At 53.1% G+C, this 20,412-nt stretch overlaps 1 protein-coding gene across 6 annotated transcripts in view; it reads right to left on the minus strand.

Moving 5' to 3' along the window:
* Mroh1 (maestro heat like repeat family member 1) overlaps positions 1-20,412 on the minus strand; it is a 73,956-nt gene that overhangs the window by 39,096 nt on the left and 14,448 nt on the right. For all 6 annotated transcript variants that reach the window (XM_026409933.2, XM_026409936.2, XM_077801164.1 and 3 more), the window contains 8 exons: positions 13,094-13,225; positions 12,409-12,571; positions 12,131-12,229; positions 6,747-6,898; positions 6,155-6,295; positions 5,780-5,872; positions 1,999-2,077; positions 910-1,023 (listed from right to left, as the gene is read on the minus strand). In XM_026409933.2, the coding sequence (XP_026265718.1) occupies positions 910-1,023; positions 1,999-2,077; positions 5,780-5,872; positions 6,155-6,295; positions 6,747-6,898; positions 12,131-12,229; positions 12,409-12,571; positions 13,094-13,225 (973 nt within the window). The remainder of the gene's footprint in view (positions 1-909; positions 1,024-1,998; positions 2,078-5,779; positions 5,873-6,154; positions 6,296-6,746; positions 6,899-12,130; positions 12,230-12,408; positions 12,572-13,093; positions 13,226-20,412) is intronic.

Raw genomic sequence — 20,412 nt, forward strand, 5'->3', positions numbered from 1 at the left:
CTGGGGCTCAGTGATAGAGCACTTGCCTCGAATGTGTGGGGTCCTGGGTTCCATCCTCAGCATCACATAGATAAATAAATAAGAAAAGTATTGTGTCTATCTACAACTGAAAACTTCAAAAAAATTTTAATGTAAATTATCACCAACTTCCAGGCCTAAGGTGGCTCATGGTCTGACTCCTCTAAGAGGAGATCAATAAGATTCACCAAAAAAACAAACCCACATGTACAACTGTGATCACTTTTTTCAAACTTATTGTTGATCAATTAAACTGGCCTTAAATGCAGGAAACCTGAATCTTCAACTGTGTAGAGACCATGAGGCACAGCTACTCGGGACATACTCCAGAACTGGCCTCGCTCCTCAGAGAAAGGACGCTGCATTAACAGAGTCTGAGAACTAAACTAAGCCAGAGTGTGGCTTCAACTAGATCCCACAGGAGAGCAAGCCGCACCAGGCAAGTGTGTTCACAGTCAGGCTCTGTGACTGGGTCCTGTGCCGACGGGGTCCGGGGAACACACAGAGCGTCAGGCAGGGCCTTCAGGGCCCTGAGGTCTGCAGCCTATATCAAGGCAGGGATCAGTGATCAACGTCCAGTGAAGGGCAGATGGACACCGCTCTTGTAGGATTTTGCAAAATAGAAAGGTGGGAAAAATTTTTAGGAAATTCAAAGTAAAGGCCCAGCACAGGGGTGGGTACCAGAAAGAAGTCCCGCTTCTTGGGAGGCTGAGGCAGGAGTATCACTTGAGCCCAGGGGTTCAGGGCCAGCTGGGTCACACAGCAAGACCCTGTGTCTTAATGAATGAAAAATGAAACCCAAGTGCGATGCTACTTTTCACCTAAAAGGCAATCTCCACCTTCCAAGCACTACCCCACACTGGACACAGTGCAGGTGTGGAGGGCACTTACCAGCCGAGTTGATGAGGTGCCTCAGGATCTGCAGGGTACCCACACGCAGTCTCTCACTGCTGGTGTCCAGCCTGGGCAGCAGGAAGGCCAGCAGCCGGTCAGGCAGGCAGCAGGCTGTGGGACAACATGCACATCAGGCAGGGTCTAACAGCCTCTCCTTTGCGCCTCCAAGTCCTCAGGGCCAGCGTCCATGTGTCCTGGCCATCTTGCTCCCAGCACGGAGGAAACACAAAGACTCGCTTTGGGGACCGAGGGAAGCTGGAACCCCAGGCCTTCTCAAGGGCGCCAGTCTCAGGGCAGGCACTGGAGCACACCCTCCTGCCAGGGCCTAAGCCAGCAGGCAGCACCAGCTGGAGCACAGGAGGTCCAAACCTTGGGCCCACAGGATCGGAGTGCCCACTCAGCTTCTCAAACTCACAGGGCCCCCAGAGGCCTCAGCATCCCACTTGCTCTGGGCAGGGCTGCACCTGGGAGCAGCTCTTCAGCATTGGGGCCCCAGGCCAGTGCCGGTCTCGGCAACCCAGGCTTCAGCCTCCAGCAGGAGCTCTCAGCTGCCAACAGGAACAGGGGGCTAGGACCCATGCAGATGCCTTCACCCTGGTGAACCAGGTCCTCAGGAGCAACCTGCTGTCCTCCTGCACACACACCTGGTGTGGCTGAGCCACTCTTCTCGCCTCTCCTCCCATGCCCTAGGTGGACACTGGTATTGCTGGCCCTGAGCATGCGTGGATGCCGGGGACAGAGCTGGCAGAACAGCCTCTGCTGTCCAGGAGATCAGGTGATGGCATCTCTAGCTGGAGTCAGGTCGAGTTGGAAGGATGGCCAGGTCCAGGATAAGAGGCACCCTGGAGCTGGCCATGGGTGAGGAGCAGGGGCAGAACCTCTAGGACGGGCAGCACCATCACATGCCTCTACCCGGAAACCAAGTGCCTGGGGCAGGGGTGAGGGCTCAGCCCCCTGGGGCCTGTGGGATGCTGGGCAGAGGTAGAAAGGCGGCCTCCTCATCCCGTTCACACCACCCTCCACACGAAGGCGCAACTGGCACAGCGTGTCCCTGAGGTACTGTTCAAGGAGGAGCCCACCACTCACCCAGCACCGTGAAGCAGCGCAGCACCTCTTTCTGGCTGCTCATCACCAGGGGACTGGAGGACTCCACGGGCACACAGATCTGCTCCAGGGAACAGGACAGAGGTTACAGGGGACAATGCTTGCTGCCCTCCTGGGGCTCAGAGCCCCAGCAAATCACGCTCCAGCTCATTCTCACTCAGAAGAAGGGAGGCCCAGGTGCCAGCAGTGGGACACACCTGCTGTACCACCAGAGGTGCCTGGGTGGCCAGTCCCTTGCAGTCAGGGGGTAGAGAAACACCACACCACACAGACACAGGCAGAACGAGTCTGCAGGACACGGGGTGCTTTGTCATCCCTGGGCAGGCACTCCCAGCCAGGCGCTGTAGCCAGTCCCCTCTGGAATTAAGCACCAGAGACATCCGGACCTCACACCTTCAAACGGTGCCTTGATTAAAAAGTCAAGACTAAAAGAAAAACCTCTGGGCTTCACGGAGCCTCACTCACGCAGGCCCGCTCAGTGGGCCCGCAGGCCTGCCCACCTCCTCAGTGTCACAGCCCGGGACCCAGGCAGGGCCTCTGGACGAGGCTCTAAGGAACCTCAGGGCCCACCCTGCAGCCACAGGAGGGACCCCAGCACAGAGCAGCGCCCAGCCCAGGACTGTCCCTTGCCTGACAGCACGCCTCCTGGGGGTTCCGGGAGGAAGCAGGTGAGGTGCGGGGGCTGAGGGCCAGACCTGACCTGACAGGCCCCGGCCCTTGGCCTCTGAGGAGGCCTGTCAGGTCCCTCTCAGAAGCAGGTCTTCCAGCCCAGCAAAGCCTCTGGATGATGGGGCTGGGGGTGTGGCTCAAGTGGTAGCGCGCTCGCCTGGCATGCGTGCGGCCCGAGTTCGATCCTCAGCACCATGTACAAACAAAGATGTTGTGTCCGCCGAAAAAAACTAAAATGAATAAATAAACTAACTCTCTCTCTCTTTCTCTCTCTCTCTTTCTCTCTCTCTCTCCCTCCCTCTGGATGACAGTGCCGGCAGAGGGCAGGACCGCACCCATCTCCTCCAGACACAGGCCACCAGACAACGGAGGGCAGAGGGGGGACCCACATAGCTCAGTTGGTAGAGTGCCTGCCTTTCATGCATAGGGCCCTGGGTTCAATCCCCAGCACCACAGGAAAAAAAAAAAATGGGGGCTGGGGCTGTGGCTCAGTGGTAGAGTGCTTGCCTAGCACACATGAGGCACTGCGTTCAAACCTCAGCACCATATTAAAACAAAAAATGAAATAAAGATATTATGTCCACCTACAACTTAAAAAAAGTAAATATAAAAAAATAAATAAATAAAAGGAGGATAAATGATAATACAAATATTAAACAATTTTATGGCAAAAAAATACTAAAGAATCAAAAAAATAAGATAGTGCTTGTCTTGCATACATAAGGCCCTGAATTCAATCCCCAGCACGAGAAAGAAAGAAAGAGAGACAGAGAGAGAGAATAAAGTAGGAGCGGGCTCGTTAGTGCATGCAATTCAGGAATCTAAGACAGGCAAGTTCCAGGCCACCTCAGCAATTTAGCAAGACCCTCAGTGACTTAGCAAGGCTCTGACTCAAAATTAAAAATCAAAAGGACTGGGGATGTAGCTCAGTGATAGAATACCCCTGAGTTCAATTCCCAGTACAGAAAAAAAAGAAAACAGGATGACACAGAGATGATATTTATTCATATAAAACAACAAGGCTGTAAGAACTGCTACAGATCAATATGGAAAGAAACTGAAAACAGAGAACCAGGACATGGTGGACAGCACAAAGGAAAGGAAGTGACCGGGTTTTCTATCTTCTCAGCGTTTGCCTATTTATATTTCCCTTTTGCATATTTATATTCCCCCTCCTATGCCCACCCCCACAGATAATCATTCTTGGCTTTTATAGTTCTGACGAATATATGTGGTTTTGTGGGTTTCTATATCAGGTTAGTGACACCGCACCACGTTTCTGAGTTTTCCCTCCTTCTTGTGTGTTCTTCAGAGAGGTCTCAGGCTCTGGTCAGGCTCACTTCCAGACACCTCGTGGTAAGTTCCTGCTGCTACAGTACACAGCACTTCAAATAGGTCCTAGCTGGCCATACTCCACCTGCACCCTGTCCCACGAAGAGATTCTGCCCTCCTGCCCATGCTGAGCACCCCACGGTGGACAGCGCCCAGCTGCTGTGCACCACAGGAGGCTCGGCAGGTCTCTCCTTCAGGACTTCTTTCTCCTTCTTCTAGATGAGTGACTGAGCATCCACAAAACAAGTATGCACCCAGAAGGGGTGCGGCTGACCTCCAGCTGGGCACACACGAGGAGGGGCCAGTGCCCCAAGACAGCAGGGAGCCCAGCAGGAGCAGGGCCCCTCCTGCAAGATGTGCACCTTCCTTACAGAACTGGCACAGGACTCCCTGCTGTGAGAAGCGGGCTCTTCCTCTTCCACGTTCAAGGGAGTGTGTCTGAGGTCTCCCCTCAGTCAGGACGTCAGGGAAGGCTTGGGCAAGCAATCTTCATCGAGTTGAGGAAATTTCTCTTCCATCTTTGTTGCTAAGAGTTTTAATGATGAATAGAAAAATGTCACCAAAGCTTTTTCTTCATCGACTGAAAACAGATGACATTTTCCTTTTGTGTGTCACTGTGATGACCCAGTGCACCCCAGCCGCTGAACAAGTGGCTGAACAAGTCTGGTGTTTCTCAAAGAGCACGCCTCTGTGAGGTCCTCTGATGAGGCCGTGCTGGACTCAGCCTGCCGTTTCTTTACACAAGGTCTTCACAGTCATCCTCCTAATCGCCACCTGCCTTGTCCTGTGTGGTTCTAAGTTAGGTTTGGAATCAAGGCCAGCCCCCAGAACGACCTAGGCAGCTCAGGATCTTTCTCTGATTTCCAAACCAACTTATAGGACAGGAATTGTTCCGTGGAAGTTTGGCAGAAGCTGGGCATGGTGGTTCACACCGGCAATCCTAGCAATTCAGGACACTGAAGCAGGAGGATCCCAAGTAGGAGGCTAACCTGGGAAACTTAGCAAGAGCCAGTCTCAAAATAACAAAAGGCGGACACACACGCGCACACACACACACCCCAGTGTGGTAGAACCCAGGCTTGCCTGCAGGCGGACCCTGCCTCGGGGAGCAGGAAGCCTGCCACGTGACTTCCCCGGTCCTCCCGGGCACACTCCCGTTCTGCTCTCTAGAGCCCACCTGCCCACGCAGTTTCACATCGTCACCCCAGTGCTTACACCACCTCCAGCATCTCGGCCGCAGCCCTCCCCACTTCCCACTCCTGGACCAAGGTGAGTGAGCTGGCCAGGCTGGCCAGCGGGCCCACTGATGCTGGAGAGTGGGAGCAGAGCAGGTGAACCCACCCCCTGCGGCTCCTCCCTCACTCCCAAGGCTCCGTCTGTGTACTCTGGTCTGCATTAGAGGCCAGTTCCCAGGCCCTCTTCATCATACCTTGGGGGGCCCAGCTGGACAGCCTCCCTTGGAACACTTCCTCCAGTGGGGTCTCCAAGGCCCCTTCCCCTGCCCATCTCCCTGCAATTCTGGCCTCTGCCGGCTGCAGCCAACTGCCTCCCTGGGCCTCCTCCATGCCCAGGCCCCTAGGCCACCTGTATGCACCACAGCAAGGCTGGAGGAGGCCTCACCACTGAGGACCACACCCAAGCACCCTCCATGTGGCCACTCCTTGCCACCCAGACCCCTCCCCACCCACCACCCACACCCTTCCCTGCACTCCTGTCAGGTGACCTGACCCCACCTCTGCCTGCAGCCCCTGCCCCAGCCTACCTGAGTATGCAGAGTGGCCAGGAGGGCATCAAGCTGGGCCTCCAGGGTGCGGCTGCCCACACTCACTGCTGCCTCCAGGATCTGGCCCAGGCTCTGCACGAGACGGGGCGGGAGAGGACCTCAGTTCACGGCCTTCCCCCAGGAGAGCCCCCAGGTCACAGGGAGAAGTCCAGGAAAACATCACTCTGCCTGGGGCTTCCAACAGGAAGCACTGACTTTACCAACAGGAGCTGGGACGGCACCACGGGCGGGGGTGGAGGTGGCAGGGAACCACCCCCTGAGCTCCTGTCTGGAGCGGAGCCTAGCACGGAGTCCTGTCTCAGGGCTGACCTAAAGGTCCTCAGAGGTGGACATGCCCTCCCCGCCTGCAGATACCTTGGACACGTGGAAGGTCTCCGCGTGCTTCTTGTAGAGGCTGAGGACTCCAGGGAGGAGCCTGGGGAGCTGCTCCTCCAGCTTCTCACTGGGAAGCAGGTGGCTCATGGGCCCCAGAGCCGCCACCACTGCGAGCCGGAGCTGAGGAGACGGAGGGGGCGGTGGGTCTGTCATGGCAGGAGAGGGCAGCAGGGCCCAGTGGGCCACCAGGGCTGGAAGCAAGTCCAGCACCTAGAGGTCAGGGCATGGCTGCAGAGTGACCACGGCCAGGGGCTGGGTGGGGGTGGGAGGACTTTGGTGGCAGCAATGGAGCCTAAGAAAGAGGACGGTGACCACAGCTCCCAGGAGCAGGACGGGTTTTAGAGCAGGCTGGAGCCAGTGTGGAGACCTGCAGGTATGGCAACCTGCAGACGAGCCCCCACCAGCTCCTGAGCACCAGCTGTGGGTGGGCACCAGGCAGAGGGCACCTGTCAGCAGGTATGGACAGGTAAGTTGGCCCCTCTTCCCCACCCCAGGATCACCTTCAACAGAGCTGGCAGAATAGCAAAGCCCAGTCCTGAGGCCAGGCCATGCCCACGGGAAGCAGCGGTACCTTGGCATCTCGACTCTGGAGCCAGTGATGGAAGAGAATGTCATAGGCACTGAAGATGTCGGCAGCAAAGGCGTCCCTCCTGACAGTGGGGTCCGGGGCTTGGTCCAAGTTGGCCAGGTACTCCAGGGTGCTCTCACTGAAGTGCTGTAGGGCTGAGATGGCCCCTGGTGAGCTGCTGCAGGGATGCTGCTCTGGGCCTCCAGCCTGCCCTTGGAGACCCCCAAACAGCCTGCAGGACACCTGCCCGCACCCACCAGACACACTCTCCCAATCCAAATCCCCCTGGAAACCTCAGAATGCGGCCTTATCTGGAAACAGGGTGGTTGCTGGTGTGACTGCTAACATGAGATCATGTCAGAGCAGAGTGGAGCGAGAGGACAGTGTCCCACAAGAGAAGACAGAGACGGGAACAGGGAAGATGGCTGTGTGCAACAGAAGCAGAGACTGAGGGTGAACCCAAGCTGCTGAGGATCGACGAGGCCACCAGAAGCAGGGAGAGGCAAGGAATGGTGCTCCCTGAACCCAGAGGGAGCCAACCCACCAACACCGTCTCCTGGACTTCTAGCTTCCCACACTGGCGGACCGGCAGCTTCTACTGTTTTACATCAGCCAACTGCTGGAGGTTTCCGATGGTGCCCTCTGGCCACCTCCCACTGCCCTGTGGAGTCAGCCCACTGCCCTCACCGACAGCTCCTACCACACTTTCCAAGGGCAAGAGGCAGAAGGAGAGGGGTGGCAGCACCAGGCCTGGGCAGGACAGATCTGAAGGGAGGGTGGTGTGGGCCCTGGGCACCAGCCACCCAGGCCTTCCCAGAGAGTGTGCTGCTGCCTGTATGTCCTGTAGGCTGGACAGTGGCTTTCACACCACTGGGCTCAGAGTGACCATGGAGGTCAAGTAAAAAGTCCAGCAGGAGGGGAAGCTGGAGGCTGGAACCAGGACACAGACCTGGCTTAGGCACAGATGTGGGAGCGGTCAGCAAGGGGCCCTGGGTCAAGAGTGAAGGCGAGCTGCTGAGGCCAGACTCTGCAGACGCCATGTCCTAGGAGAAGCCAACAGAGCATGGCTGCTGAATCCTACAAAGTGGTCGCTGGGCTGCGCTGGGCTGCGCTGGGCTGCGCTGGGCTGGGCTGGGCTGGGCTGGGCTGGGCTGGGCTGGGCGGTGGGGCAGTCGCCTCACCCGTGTGAGGCCCTAGGTCGAGCCTCAGCACCATGTAGAAACAAATAAATAAAATGTCTTATTTTTTAAAAAAAGTGAGCTGTTCACAGGTATCCACAGGCATCTGCCCCCAGCCTGGGCACAGGCACGTGGTGGTGGGCTGGTGTCTGAGTCCCCTCAGTGTAAATGTGGTCTTCAGACAGTAAACAGAACCTGGACACTGTCTTTTTCCTTGGTGCTCTGGGTCACACAGCCCATGGTAGGGAGGAAACTGGACAACAACGTCTACCCCGGCGGCTGTGCCCAAGTCACGTGGCACTTCTCTGCCCCATAGCACACAGCACCAGCTTCCTCCTCCCCACGGTGAACCTGAGAGAGGCCCAGGGCCAAGTGGCGACTTTCCTGCTGGTGTGCACCCCACCCCACTTACCCTGCTGGCCTCCCGCCTTTTCCAGCCCAAGCGGTGGCTCTGATGGTAGGATCTGCTTCAGCACATGTGGCTTACCCCTCTCTGGTGATGGGCTTAGGGTTCTAAGGAGCAGATCTCTGGCACCATTGTGGGGGTCAGCGGTGGGTGGCTATGCTACCAGCAGACATGGACTGTCCTGGGTTCACGTCACACATCCTGGCATCCACATGTGACAGGACACACTGGGACGGATGGATGTCTCCTCATTCAGCCACTTTGGGTCTGCTGCGCTGGGTAGCATGAGGAAGGTCCTCTCTCTCGTGGAGGCAGATGGTCCGCAAGCCTGACCGTCCATGCCTTCTCCCCATGCTGTTTGTTAGTGCTGCCCCTCAGGTGTCTTCAGACCTGCCCCTGTCCATTCCCCTCCAGGTCTTCAGACAGATGACCATGTACCTGCGTCCTCTTCAGTGGACACAGGTTCATTTCAAAAACTCATACTTGTGCTTTTCTTCCCAGAGAACTTGCTCTTTTCTTAGGTTTGTTCCTCCTTTCATCCCTTCCCCTATTCTTCTCATTCCAAGACGCTGTTTTCTGCTCTGAGTCTGCTGTATGAACAGTGACCAGCGCCCTGCGTGCTCAAGCTGGACCCCAGACCCAGACTGCACTTTCCTCACCGAGTGCCTGGAAAGGCCACCCAGGCTGGCGTCGCGGACGCTGCCACCTCCAGGAACAGTTCTGACTAGCTCACACAAAGCTAGTGCCTCAGCCTGGGCTCTGCAGGCCAACTGAAGGGTCGAGCCTGAGCCCCCCGTCAGCACAAGGCAGGCCATAGTGACAAGTGCTTGGGAAGGAGAATTTAGAAGAAGTTTTGAAAGAAAACCACCTCCTGGCCAGGGCTCATGGTGGGTGGCTTCCCACTGGTCACCCTTTGTTGAGGGCAAGAGCAGGTGGGGTCTGGCCCTGCTGGGTGCACAGAAAGGCCTTCTTCCCCGCCACCCTCGTCTCTCCCAACCTTTACTGACATTGGGCAGGCGACAGAATCCTCCGCCCGCTCCACCCCTCTCATACCCTCTGAGGACCCAGGATTTCTTTCTGATCAGAAGGATGCTTGTCAGACTGGTCAGCATGTCTAGGTCATCCATAGCAGGAAGGTTTTTGCAAATGACAGGTCATCACCTTGCCAGAGGCAGAATCCATTTACCCACCTGCTGGTAGGTTTTTATTGGTGAAGGGTGCTGGGAACTGAACCCAGGGCTTGACCACTGAGCTACATCCCTAGCCTTTTTAATTTGAGACAGGGTCCACTAAGTTGTCTACGCTGATCTTGAACTTGTGATCCTCCTGCCTCAGCCTCCCAAGTGGTTGGGAGTGCAGGTGTGCACCCTGCAGCCAGCCCAGCAGGTTTAGACCCAGGGGTGCTTAACCCTTGAACCACATCCCCAACTGCCCCCTTCTTTTAAATGTAGAGACAGGGTCTTGCTAAGTTGCTTTGTGCCTTGCTAAATTGCTGAGGCTGGCTTTGAACTCACGATCCTCATGCCTTAGCCTCCTGAGGTGCTGGGGTAGGAAGGTGTGCACCACCGTGCCTGGCATTCCCTACGGACATCCCCCTTCTCAGGAATCAACCATCAGGGAGTCTTCTTCTCTGTAAACAATGGTCATCGTCATCCCCCTCGCCAGGAGCACCTCCCTTGGCACTTCCAACCCCACTGAAGCTTTGGTGGCCTGGCGGGGCCACAGAGCTGCTCAGAGCTGGCTGCCCCAGCCAGGGATTCTCCTCCTCCTGGCGTCACAGTGCTGTCTGCTAAGTTCTCCAGGTGTGTGTCACTCCCGCAGCCCCAGCCTCCCTGCAGGTCAGGCCATTTGTGGGCCCCTCAGCCATGCAGGCCGACGGCCACCTGGCATCTTGCCCTCAGCTCAATCCACTCCTTGGCGCAGCAAACCTTCCTGTGGCTCTGGGGAGGCACAGGGGGAGGTGCACGTCGGAGCCCTCACTCTCTGAGAAGCCTTTATTCTACCCTCACCGCCAGATGGCACCGGGGCAGACTGATGCAGGACACGGGCTCCTGGCGGATCATGTGGCCCAGGCCTGAGGCCAGGCCATCTCTGCGCTGCATCCCAATGTGCTGGGCACTCTCCATCCCCCCTTCTGGGGTCTGCTGTGGCCTATGCTCCTTGGTCTCACCTGTCAATCTTCCTCCTCTTTCTCTATTTTCCACCATGAGACCTTTGGCTCTGTACCCAGGGGCTTCCTTGGCCCTCTTTTCTGGCCTTTCTCTGGTGTCTTCTACTTGCCGCCTGACGTAGCTTCTCTGTGGAGCTCGCCCACGTCTCCCTGTGTGCTGGCCATGGGCCTTCTCTGCTCCCTTCTCTTCCCTGAACGCAGTCTTTGCTTCTGTCAGACTCCTTCATGGGGCAAGAACCACCAGCTGCCGGCCCTCTGGGGCCTGTCTCAGAGCCTCCCCACTCCTCTCCTGCCTGGCCACAATGCCAGGCTGTGACTGGCCCTCCCACCTGAAGGCTGCTGTCCCCACAGGACCACCGTGTCCTCCAGCAGCAGGGAGCGGCTCATCCTGTGAGCAGCACGGATGGAGGAGGCATCCTCATGGCTCCCTGTTGAGCCAGTCCACCTGCTTCAGCACAGAGAGCACTGACCTGCAGGAACTGGATGGGTTCAGGCAGTCGTGGCCAAACAGGCCAAGGGCAGGTACTTCCCCGGAGAGCCACCAGGAGGCAGCAGCCAGCACTCAACACCAGGCCACACCTCACAGAACACCTGCTGCCTCTGCCTGGGAAAGCCCTCCTCCTACCAGACCTCCGTGTCCTCAGGGTCTGCGCATAGGTACCCAAGGCCACACCCTACTCACTGTCACGAACCCCACGGTCATCCAGAGCTAGGTCAAGTGGTATTCTTCCTGCTCACACAGGACTGCAGCCCCAGCAGGCGTGAGAGGCAGGGCAAGGGGAGGGGGTGCAGGGCTGTGAAGGGAGGTGGCGGGAGCTGGTGCCATGAGAGCTCCGCCGCTGCAAGGTGAGACAGGACCCCAGACCCAAAGACACCAAGAGCACAGCAGAACCCGGGACCCAAAGTACCAAGTCACCCTCTAGCCTGTCACCCTTTCCACACCAAAACCAGGCCCACCCTTGGCGCCAGGCCACTCCCAACCTATCCCCAGGGGAAGTGGCAGGGAAACTCCTAACATACCCCCACCAAGAAGGACCTGGGAGCACAAGGTCCTGTCTCCTGGGGAGCTGGAAAGGCCCAGGTGTGCCCCCTTCTCACAGGGCACCAGAACCCAGCTCCCGCCAAGCTCACCGGGCCTTTTTCTGCAGGGTGGCCTCCACCCCAACAGACTCACCTGGCACCTGCGGGCCGACACATGGTCACACCAAGACCTACGTGGGCCCCGCCAGACACAGGGGAGGCTACAGACACAGGCTGCAGGGAGCCTCTCCATCACCACTGAGGTGCCCACGGGGTGGTCACTGCCAGCTCACAACAGACACAGGGCAGAGGAGACAGTCATGCTCCAAGGAAGCAGAGCTCCCTTCCAGCCTGAGGCCGTGCAGAGACGGGTGGTCCCCAGTGGCAGAGAAGCAGCAAAAGGCAGAGCAGCACCTGCTGAGGGCAGGGACTCTCGAAGCGGCAGTGGCTGGGCCAGGAAGATCCTCCCTCCAACTGCCCACCTGCCTTTCTACAGCCACTGGACTCCTGAATCTCCAAAATAGATATTTTTTAAGCAGACCCCCCCACAAAAAAAAAGGGGGCCCCTGAGATAAAAGTGAATGAGGTGGGCAGCCGTGCCCAGTCATCTTACCACAGCAGAACACCACCCTCAATGCATCCTGCTTCGCCATGCCCAGCATGGGCAGCATGGTGCTCAGGATGGACGGCAGGAAGGGGACCATGCCAAAGGCTGCAAGAGAAGAGCCGTCATGAGGCTGCAGCCAAGTCTGACCTGCACATGCCTCGGGCAGGGAAGGCCACAGAGCACCATCAGCACGGCCCTGAGTACCCACCAGCCTGAGCAGGTGGCAGAGTGCCAAACCCCAGGCCCAGGTATTCCCCAGAGGCCGAGATCAAGCTGGCACCTACCATTGGACACTGAGAGGCTGGCAAGAGTCTGCAGCACGGAACAGTGTGGCAGGACCCCGGGCTGGAACCTGCCAAGCACCTCCTCCATCACCTGGTTGATGAACCGCTTTCCCACAGCCACCAGGACGCTGCTCGCAGCCCGCTGCCAATCACAGTCCAGGCCCTGCACCCCAGAAAGCCATCAGGCAGACTTCTCCCTGGATCCTCCCCACAGGCTCCAGCAAGAATTCTGCCCTAGGTGACAGCTGGCCAAGGACAAGCCACCCTGTTTCAGTGTCCCTACTAGGTTACTAAGTGCAGGTCAGAGGGACCACATGGTACAGCCTCCCCTCCACATGGCCCTCAGCCTGCAGGAGAAGCAACAGAGCGAGAGAAGTCAGGCGAGGTCTGGAGGAGAATGTGGCCCGTGCCTGGGGAACTGGCAGACACCGGCCAGCAATGCACAGCACCAGTGCCCCTAGTGCCCTGCCTTAAGGCACCTTGTTCTCACTTTAGCTTCTGCCTCTGAAAATTATAGGGTGGCCATCCCCTGACCTAGAGGGTGTGCCCAGGACCAAGGGGTCTCTGCCAGCCCTGAGCCAGCCAGACACAAAGCCCTCTCTGCCTGAGATTCCTGGATAGAGGCCAGGGAAAAGGAGTCTCCTCCTGAGGGCAGGACTGAGCCTGCAAGACCAGAGGCCCATACCTTCGTCCTGGTCATCTCGCTGGAGGCCAGGAGGATGAGAATGCTGGCTGTGTCCTTGTCCAGCTGGTGGATGTGGCTGCTCAGGACCATCTCCATGGCCCTCAGGATCAGAGCGCGATAGGGCTGAGCCAGCTGGGAAGAGAAGCCCCAGGAAGGTTTCTGAGGTGAGGGTCACCCCAGCATTTGCTTTCTCACGGGGACTCAACTACACAAGGCCACTTCCTGCCTCGAACACAGCACCCTCCTGAGCCCTCAGAACCTGCTCAAGTGCCCACGTCTCTTTAGAAGGGCTGAGAAGAGGCTTCTAATGAGTTGGTGGCTTCTGCTTTCCCAGTATGGCCAGCAGGGTCTCCTGGTCAGGAGTTCCAAAGACCCTTCTCTTTCCCTGCCTGGGCCTCCAGTCTGAGGAGAGGACACCTTCTTTCTCCATCTCTCTTTGCAGACAGGACTGTGCTTGCCTCTCACTGCCGTTCCCCAAGACTATGAAAAGCTCGAGTCACAAATGCAGATGACGCTGCTGCTGGGGCCACCATGCCACATTCTCTGCGCTGGACCTGCTGACTCCTCCTAGGTGTACCTGCCATGGTCCTGCCACTCACTTCCACCGTCCACCCTGGCTGCTCAAGTTGTCCTCACCTCAACTGAGGACACCAGTGGCATGGGCCGACCACCGGGTAGAAGACAGACCAGTAGAGATGCCCAGCAGAGCGGCAACCGCCAGGCCCCAAGGGCAGGCCCTGGGGACCAGGAGGGCAGGGCAGGGCAGGACAGGCGGCTCTGCTGCCCTTCCTGGGTGACGGCAACAGCTGTGGCCACTGGCCACAATGGCAGCACAGGAGTGGGGGCGCGCCTGCAGGTGGACACACCAACTCTGTCCCTGTGGGACAAATGGCGCAGCTCGGTGGGGAAAGGAATTCCCAGGTCCCTGGGCCCCAGGTGACAGGCGTGTCTGCTATGCCACACAGTGACCCTCTGTCTCCGGGCCCACAGGGGACGAGACTTCTGCTTCTGGAACTAAACAGGGAACATCCGGGCTGGGGATGTGGCTCAAGCGGTAGCGCGCTCGCCTGGCATGCGTGCGGCCCGGGTTCAATCCTCAGCACCACATACCAACAAAGATGTTGTGTCCACCGAGAACTAAAAAACTAAATATTAAAAATTCTCTCTCTCCTCTCTCACTCTCTCTTTAAAAAAAAAAAAATAAATAAATAAATAAATAAATAAATAAACAGGGCACATCCTAGCAGCTCAAGGACACTACCAGGACCCAGGGCCCGCCAGTCTTCTAGGAAAAACTTCGACCTTGGGCTGTTTTCAGCACGAGATTTTCCATCCTTGAGCGCTGGGTTTCTTCTCAATTCCAATTCATCCCGAGGATAGTCCACATTTTGCATTTACTATCCCTGCACTGAATCATGAAGGTCCTGATCAGAGATATGAATGGAAAGTACTCCCTCAAGGGATGGCTAACAGCCCAACTTTGTGCCAAATTTATGTTGATAAAGCAATCCAGCCACTTAGAAATCAAAACCCTGAACTACAGATATTTCACTATATGGATGATGTGTTAATGGCACATAAAGATAAAAACACATTGCTAGAATGTTATGCCACGCTTACAAACTTATTAAAAAATTATAATCTAGAGATAGCAATAGATAAAGTACAATTAAATCTTCCAATTAATTATTTAGGAGTTCTATTATCCTCAACCATGGTCCGTCCACCAAAAATTCAAATACGAGTAGATCAACTCAAATCACTTAATGACTTTCAAAAGTTATTGGGAGATATAAATTGGATAAGGCCTTATCTAGGCATACCAACAGGAGAATTAGGACCTTTATTTGATATTCTAAAAGGTCCATCAGATCCAAATTCACCCCGCATGTTAACGCCTGAAGCTAGAAAGGCATTAAAAATCATTGAAACATATATGGAAAATATGCATTTGGATAGAATTGATATAAGTTTGCCTTTATTATTTATTGTACTACCGACAAAAAATATTCCTACAGGGGTATTTTGGCAAGAAGGTCCATTATTATGGATACATTTATCTTATTCTCCTAATACTATTCTTACTAGATATCCTGAGGCTGTAGGGCAATTAATACTCAAAGGAATAAAAGCAGCAAAAGGAGTGTTTGGGATTTCTCCCAATAAAATTATTACTCCATATACTATGGATCAAATTGATGAGTTAGCTAATGAGTTAAATACTTGGGCAATAATCATGTGTAAATCTAATGTTTCATTTGATAATCACTTGCCATCTAATCCTTTGTTGTCTTTTTGGTCTAAGCATCCTGCAGTTTTTCCAAAAATGACAAGAAAAACCCCTATCATAAATGCTCCAAATATATTCACTGATGGGTCAAATAATGGTACAGCAGCAGTAGTTACTCCTGATCAAACTTTTACATTTTTAGTACCCAAACAATCAGCTCAAAAGGTAAAGCTCAATGCAGTATTGCAAGCTTTTATGATGTTCAAAGATTCTACATTTAATTTATTTTCTGATAGTCAGTATGTAGTTAATGCTATTGTATCTCTTGAAGATGCTGGTAGGATTTCTCCTTCCTCCACTGTTTTCTCTTTGTTTTCTGCTATACAAAGTCTAATCTGGGATAGAAAGGATCCATTCTTTATAGGACATATCAGAGCACATACAGGATTGCCTGGAGCCCTTAGTTTGGGTAATGATTTAGCAGATAAAACTACACATGACATACATATTTTCTCCACAATAGAAGAAGCTATAAATTTTCATAAAAGGTTCCATGTCAATGCTAATACTTTACAAAAACGTTTTAAAATAACTAAAGAACAAGCCAGACATATAATAAAACAATGTCAAAATTGTGTGACATTTTTGCCACAGGTTAATCTTGGAGTCAATCCTAGAGGACTGATACCTAACCATATTTGGCATATGGACGTCACACACTTGCCAGAATTTGGAAAATTAAAATATTTACATGTTACAGTTGATACTTCTTCTGGATTTTTGATGGGCTCCCTTCATCCCGGAGAAAAAACTAAAGATGTTATAGCTCATTGCTTACAAAATTTTGCCACTGTGGGTGTTCCTAAACAGTTAAAAACCGATAACGGTCCTGGTTACACCTCCAAGTCTTTTAAACAATTTTGCTCATCATTTGGCATTACTCATATAACAGGAATCCCATACAACCCACAGGGACAAGGCATAGTTGAAAGAGCTCATCAAACTATAAAAATGTACTTATTAAAGCAAAAGGAGGGAATTAGTAAAGGGTATATATCCCCCAAAGATAAACTTAAAATAACCCTTTTTACTCTAAACTTTCTAAATTTGGATTCATCAGGACTTAGTGCTGCGGAAAGACATATGTATCCGAAAAATGTACATAAGCCTAAGGTACTTTGGAAAGATATTCTAACAGGACAATGGAAAGGTCCAGACCCAGTAATAGTCTGGAGTCGGGGCTCCGTCTGTGTTTTTCCACAGGAGGAACAGCAACCAATTTGGATTCCAGAGAGATTAACTAAAACAATTTCTACAGAAAAAGAAGATGATTTGACTCAAATCCATAACAGCTGATATCCAGAGTTCCAGCCTGGCTATTCTTACATCTGCGACAGTGATTTACCACGGTGCCTTTTTCAATATCTATTTTATTATTTGCATTTTTCCCACATCATAAAGTTTTATTTTATTTTATTTTATTTTATTTTACCTTATTTTTTAAGCTCATACAAACCTAGGTTAATGTTTTTCTGATCAGTTTTATTTTTTGACTGTGTTTTATTTTTTTTTAACTGTAAAGTTTTTAAACATTGCAATGGAGATTTCACCTAGCTATAGCTACAAGGCCTTTATTTACTATTGTCTTATATGTTCTATGTTATGTATGCACTGTTTTGTGTTGTATATCTGTATGTGTGTATGTCCATATTTCATTTACAAGGAGCGCTCATGTATAAATAGATACAAGTATTCAAAAAAAAAAAATTAGTCACGTGACTTATATGGTTTAATTTACTTTAGGTAAACAGCTGTTATTAAATTTTGCTTTTAGGGCTGGGGATGTGGCTCAAGCAGTAGCGCGCTCGCCTGGCATGCGTGCGGCCCGGGTTTGATCCTCAGCACCACATACCAACAAAGATGTTGTGTCCGCCGAGAACTAAAAAATAAATATTAAAAATTCTCTCTCTCTCTCTCTCTCCTCTCTCACTCTCTCTTTAAAAAAAAAAAAAATTTTGCTTTTAAAGGTGGTTAACAGATATGTTTGTTTACTTTCACCTTTCCTTTTCATTATATTTCATAATTCTGTTCAGGATAATGTCTCTTTAGCAACATGGCCATAATTCCCATCTCCATCCCAGTGCCGGTGAAGACTAAGACCAAACTACAACTTTTATGATAGCTATCACTATAAACTGTATAAACTGATACATCTATCAAAATAACTCAATAAGACTGCTCAATCAAGGACTTAATTTACTTTGGGAGGAAATGGACATATTGATAGACTCCTCCACTTTGAACTGCTCAATCAAGGACTTAATTTACTTTGGGAGGAAATGGACATATTGATAGACTCCTCCACTTTGAACTGCTTACACAACTTGCCTGGACTATGTATCACCTGTATGCATTGTGCTCTATTTGTTGATACAGCGAACTGGTAGTACTAAATATCTTAGCCGATGTGTCACCAGTGTTTCCAAAGGAGCCGTCAATTGGCTTGGTGTCTTGGCAATTCTGCGTCTTTCTCCCTTCTGCTAGTGATGGTCTGATTTTGGGGGCCAACAGAGGTGAGGCAAGAACCTCACCCCCCCACTGGCACCAAGGTTAAATTTGGGGGCCAACAGAGGTGAGGCAAGAACCTCACCCCCCCACTGGTGCATAGGCCATTTACACAGGTATGGCTATATACTGGACCGGTAGTCAGTGACGGGTATGATTCGGTTACAGTGGTATCAACCTAAGCCAGGAGACTGACGCAATAAGGTCAGTTTTCCCATGACGGGTAAGAACCATATGTGAATTGGACATACCTAACAGGCACGGTCCCTAGCCACATTTGCCTGTTGTTTATTTAAACAGAAGGGGGCAGATGTTAGGAGCCACAGCAAAAATATTGATATAGGCACCTTTGGATTTTATGACTGCCAGCCAGCAATTCACATTCATATGGTAATTGGACTCATGCTGTCTAGCTGGGCCCATTTCAGGACTCAGGTTACTCATGTCACTCTTGTAATGGGAGAGTTCCCATTGGCTGGAATAGGATGGTAGGAGGGTGTTCCGGGGGAAGTGGAAGCCCGCCCCCCCCCCTCAGGTAGAACACACACGTGGCGGACCCACATGTTAGGGGACGCACACGGCCTCTCTCTAATTTTTTTTTTTTTTAAATATTTATTTATTAGTTATTGGCGGACACAACATCTTTGTTTGTATGTGGTGCTGGAGGATCGAACCCGGGCCGCACGCATGCCAGGCGAGCGCGCTACCGCTTGAGCCACATCCCCAGCCCCCGGCCTCTCTCTAAATAAAACTTTGTCTCAGTTTGACTGGCTTGTGTTTTTGTGCCCAACCGGGTTGCAAGATTGCAAGCCCGCGTGCACTGACAGCTTAGCAGGGAATCGCTCAGCAGGGGTGCCGCAGGCAGTGCTCGGCAGCAGGAGCGGGACTCAGCCGGCCTGGGCCGGGCATTTTGCGGCATTTGGCGGGGACACAGGCCCCCAGGCAGTCCTCCTGCGCTGGCTCCCACTGCCGGCCCTCACAGCCTTGGCAGGCACCGGGCACTCAGTGCTACCACAGACGGCAAAGCGCCGTCTTCCAGGGAGAGCTGCCCTCCGCATGCCCACGTCGGGGAGCACTTTCTTTAGAGAATAAGGAAATTTGGGGTGGAAAATTGGAAAATTAACATTAATTGGTATGACTTTATTTAATCAAGAGTATTAATTAAATACTGGGAGACAACTCTGATAAAGCAGGCAGACACTTGTTCCCACCTGATCCAGAGCCACAGCTTCAGCCACTTCCTGGCTCTTGGCCTGAACACACCTCCAGGAGCCCACGTGGCCTTCCTGGGCAGCTGATTCTCCTTACGTACACCAAGGAGCTTTTTTCCCAGGCAAAGGGAAGAAAAGGAGTTCCTGGGCCTAAGTCCTCGGGTCACAGCTGATGGCACACCCATCAGCTTTGCTGACAGGCCAGTGGCAGGGACGTGGGACCAGGAAGGGGTCTGTGACTAGGGAGTGGGAGACAATACTCTGAAAACTGTCCCAGGAAGCTACTTTTAAAATAGAGGATGCAGGGCCGGGGCTGTGGCTCAGCGGTAGCGTGCTCACCTGGCATGTGAGAGACCCTGGGTTCGATCCTCAGCACCACAGAAACATAAATAAACAAAATAAAGATATATATATATAAATAAAAGTTGTCAAGCACTCTCGAGTTCCATCTCAGGTCAAAAAAAATAAATAAGAATCAATTAATCAAGGACGGACTCCTCCTGGCAAGCTCTTCTGGTTGGTGCGTTAAGTCCTGCCTTTACTCCCTCAGTCCGGGGGTTGGCACCGGCTGGGCTCTACTGCTAGGCTACATCCCAGTCCTTTTGAGACAGGGTCTTGCTAAGAGGCAGAAGTTGGCCTCGAACTTGTGATTCTTCTGCCTCAGCCTCCCAAGGTGCTAGGGTTATAGGCAGGCTCTGCCATGTCCAACTAAGGGCCGCTCCTGACTAGGGGGCGAAGGCTGCCGAGACCTCAGGACATACAGGACACAACTTACATATGGAAAAGTGAAAACCCGGGGTCCTTCCTTGCTGCTCATTTTTAAGGAAAAGGTTTCATTTCCATTTCTCTCTTGAAGACTGCCACAGGCAGAGAAGCTGAGGTGGGTGGTGGTCAAGGGCTTGGCCTTCCTGGTTGTTTTCCACCAGGCCCCACCAGAGAGACCGGATTACAGTGTGGGGTGACAGAACCTGGGCACTGACCACATCTTCCTCCGCGGTGCAGAGCTGGGACAGGAACAAGACTGGCTCACCATGAAACAGACCCAAGGCGAGGGTCTCACCCAGAGTGTGGCTCCATGGCTCTCAGGTATCGGTGAGTGGCCACGGAGGCGACCCTGTCTTTTCCCCAGGCTTGATCAACTGTGACTCAAAGTTCAAAGGGTGGCCACAGGGGCAGCCCTTATGGGGTCTCCTCTTACCCTGAATGAAATCCTGTTCCTTTCACTATTGAAAACAAACAAATGTGGCCACAAAAATCCCCCTGCATAGAAGCATGTCAGCACAGCCCTAAGGCCATGAACTCAGCTACGCAAA

This window comes from Urocitellus parryii, chromosome 7 (assembly GCF_045843805.1).
Source record: "Urocitellus parryii isolate mUroPar1 chromosome 7, mUroPar1.hap1, whole genome shotgun sequence".
NCBI lineage: Eukaryota > Metazoa > Chordata > Mammalia > Rodentia > Sciuridae > Urocitellus > Urocitellus parryii.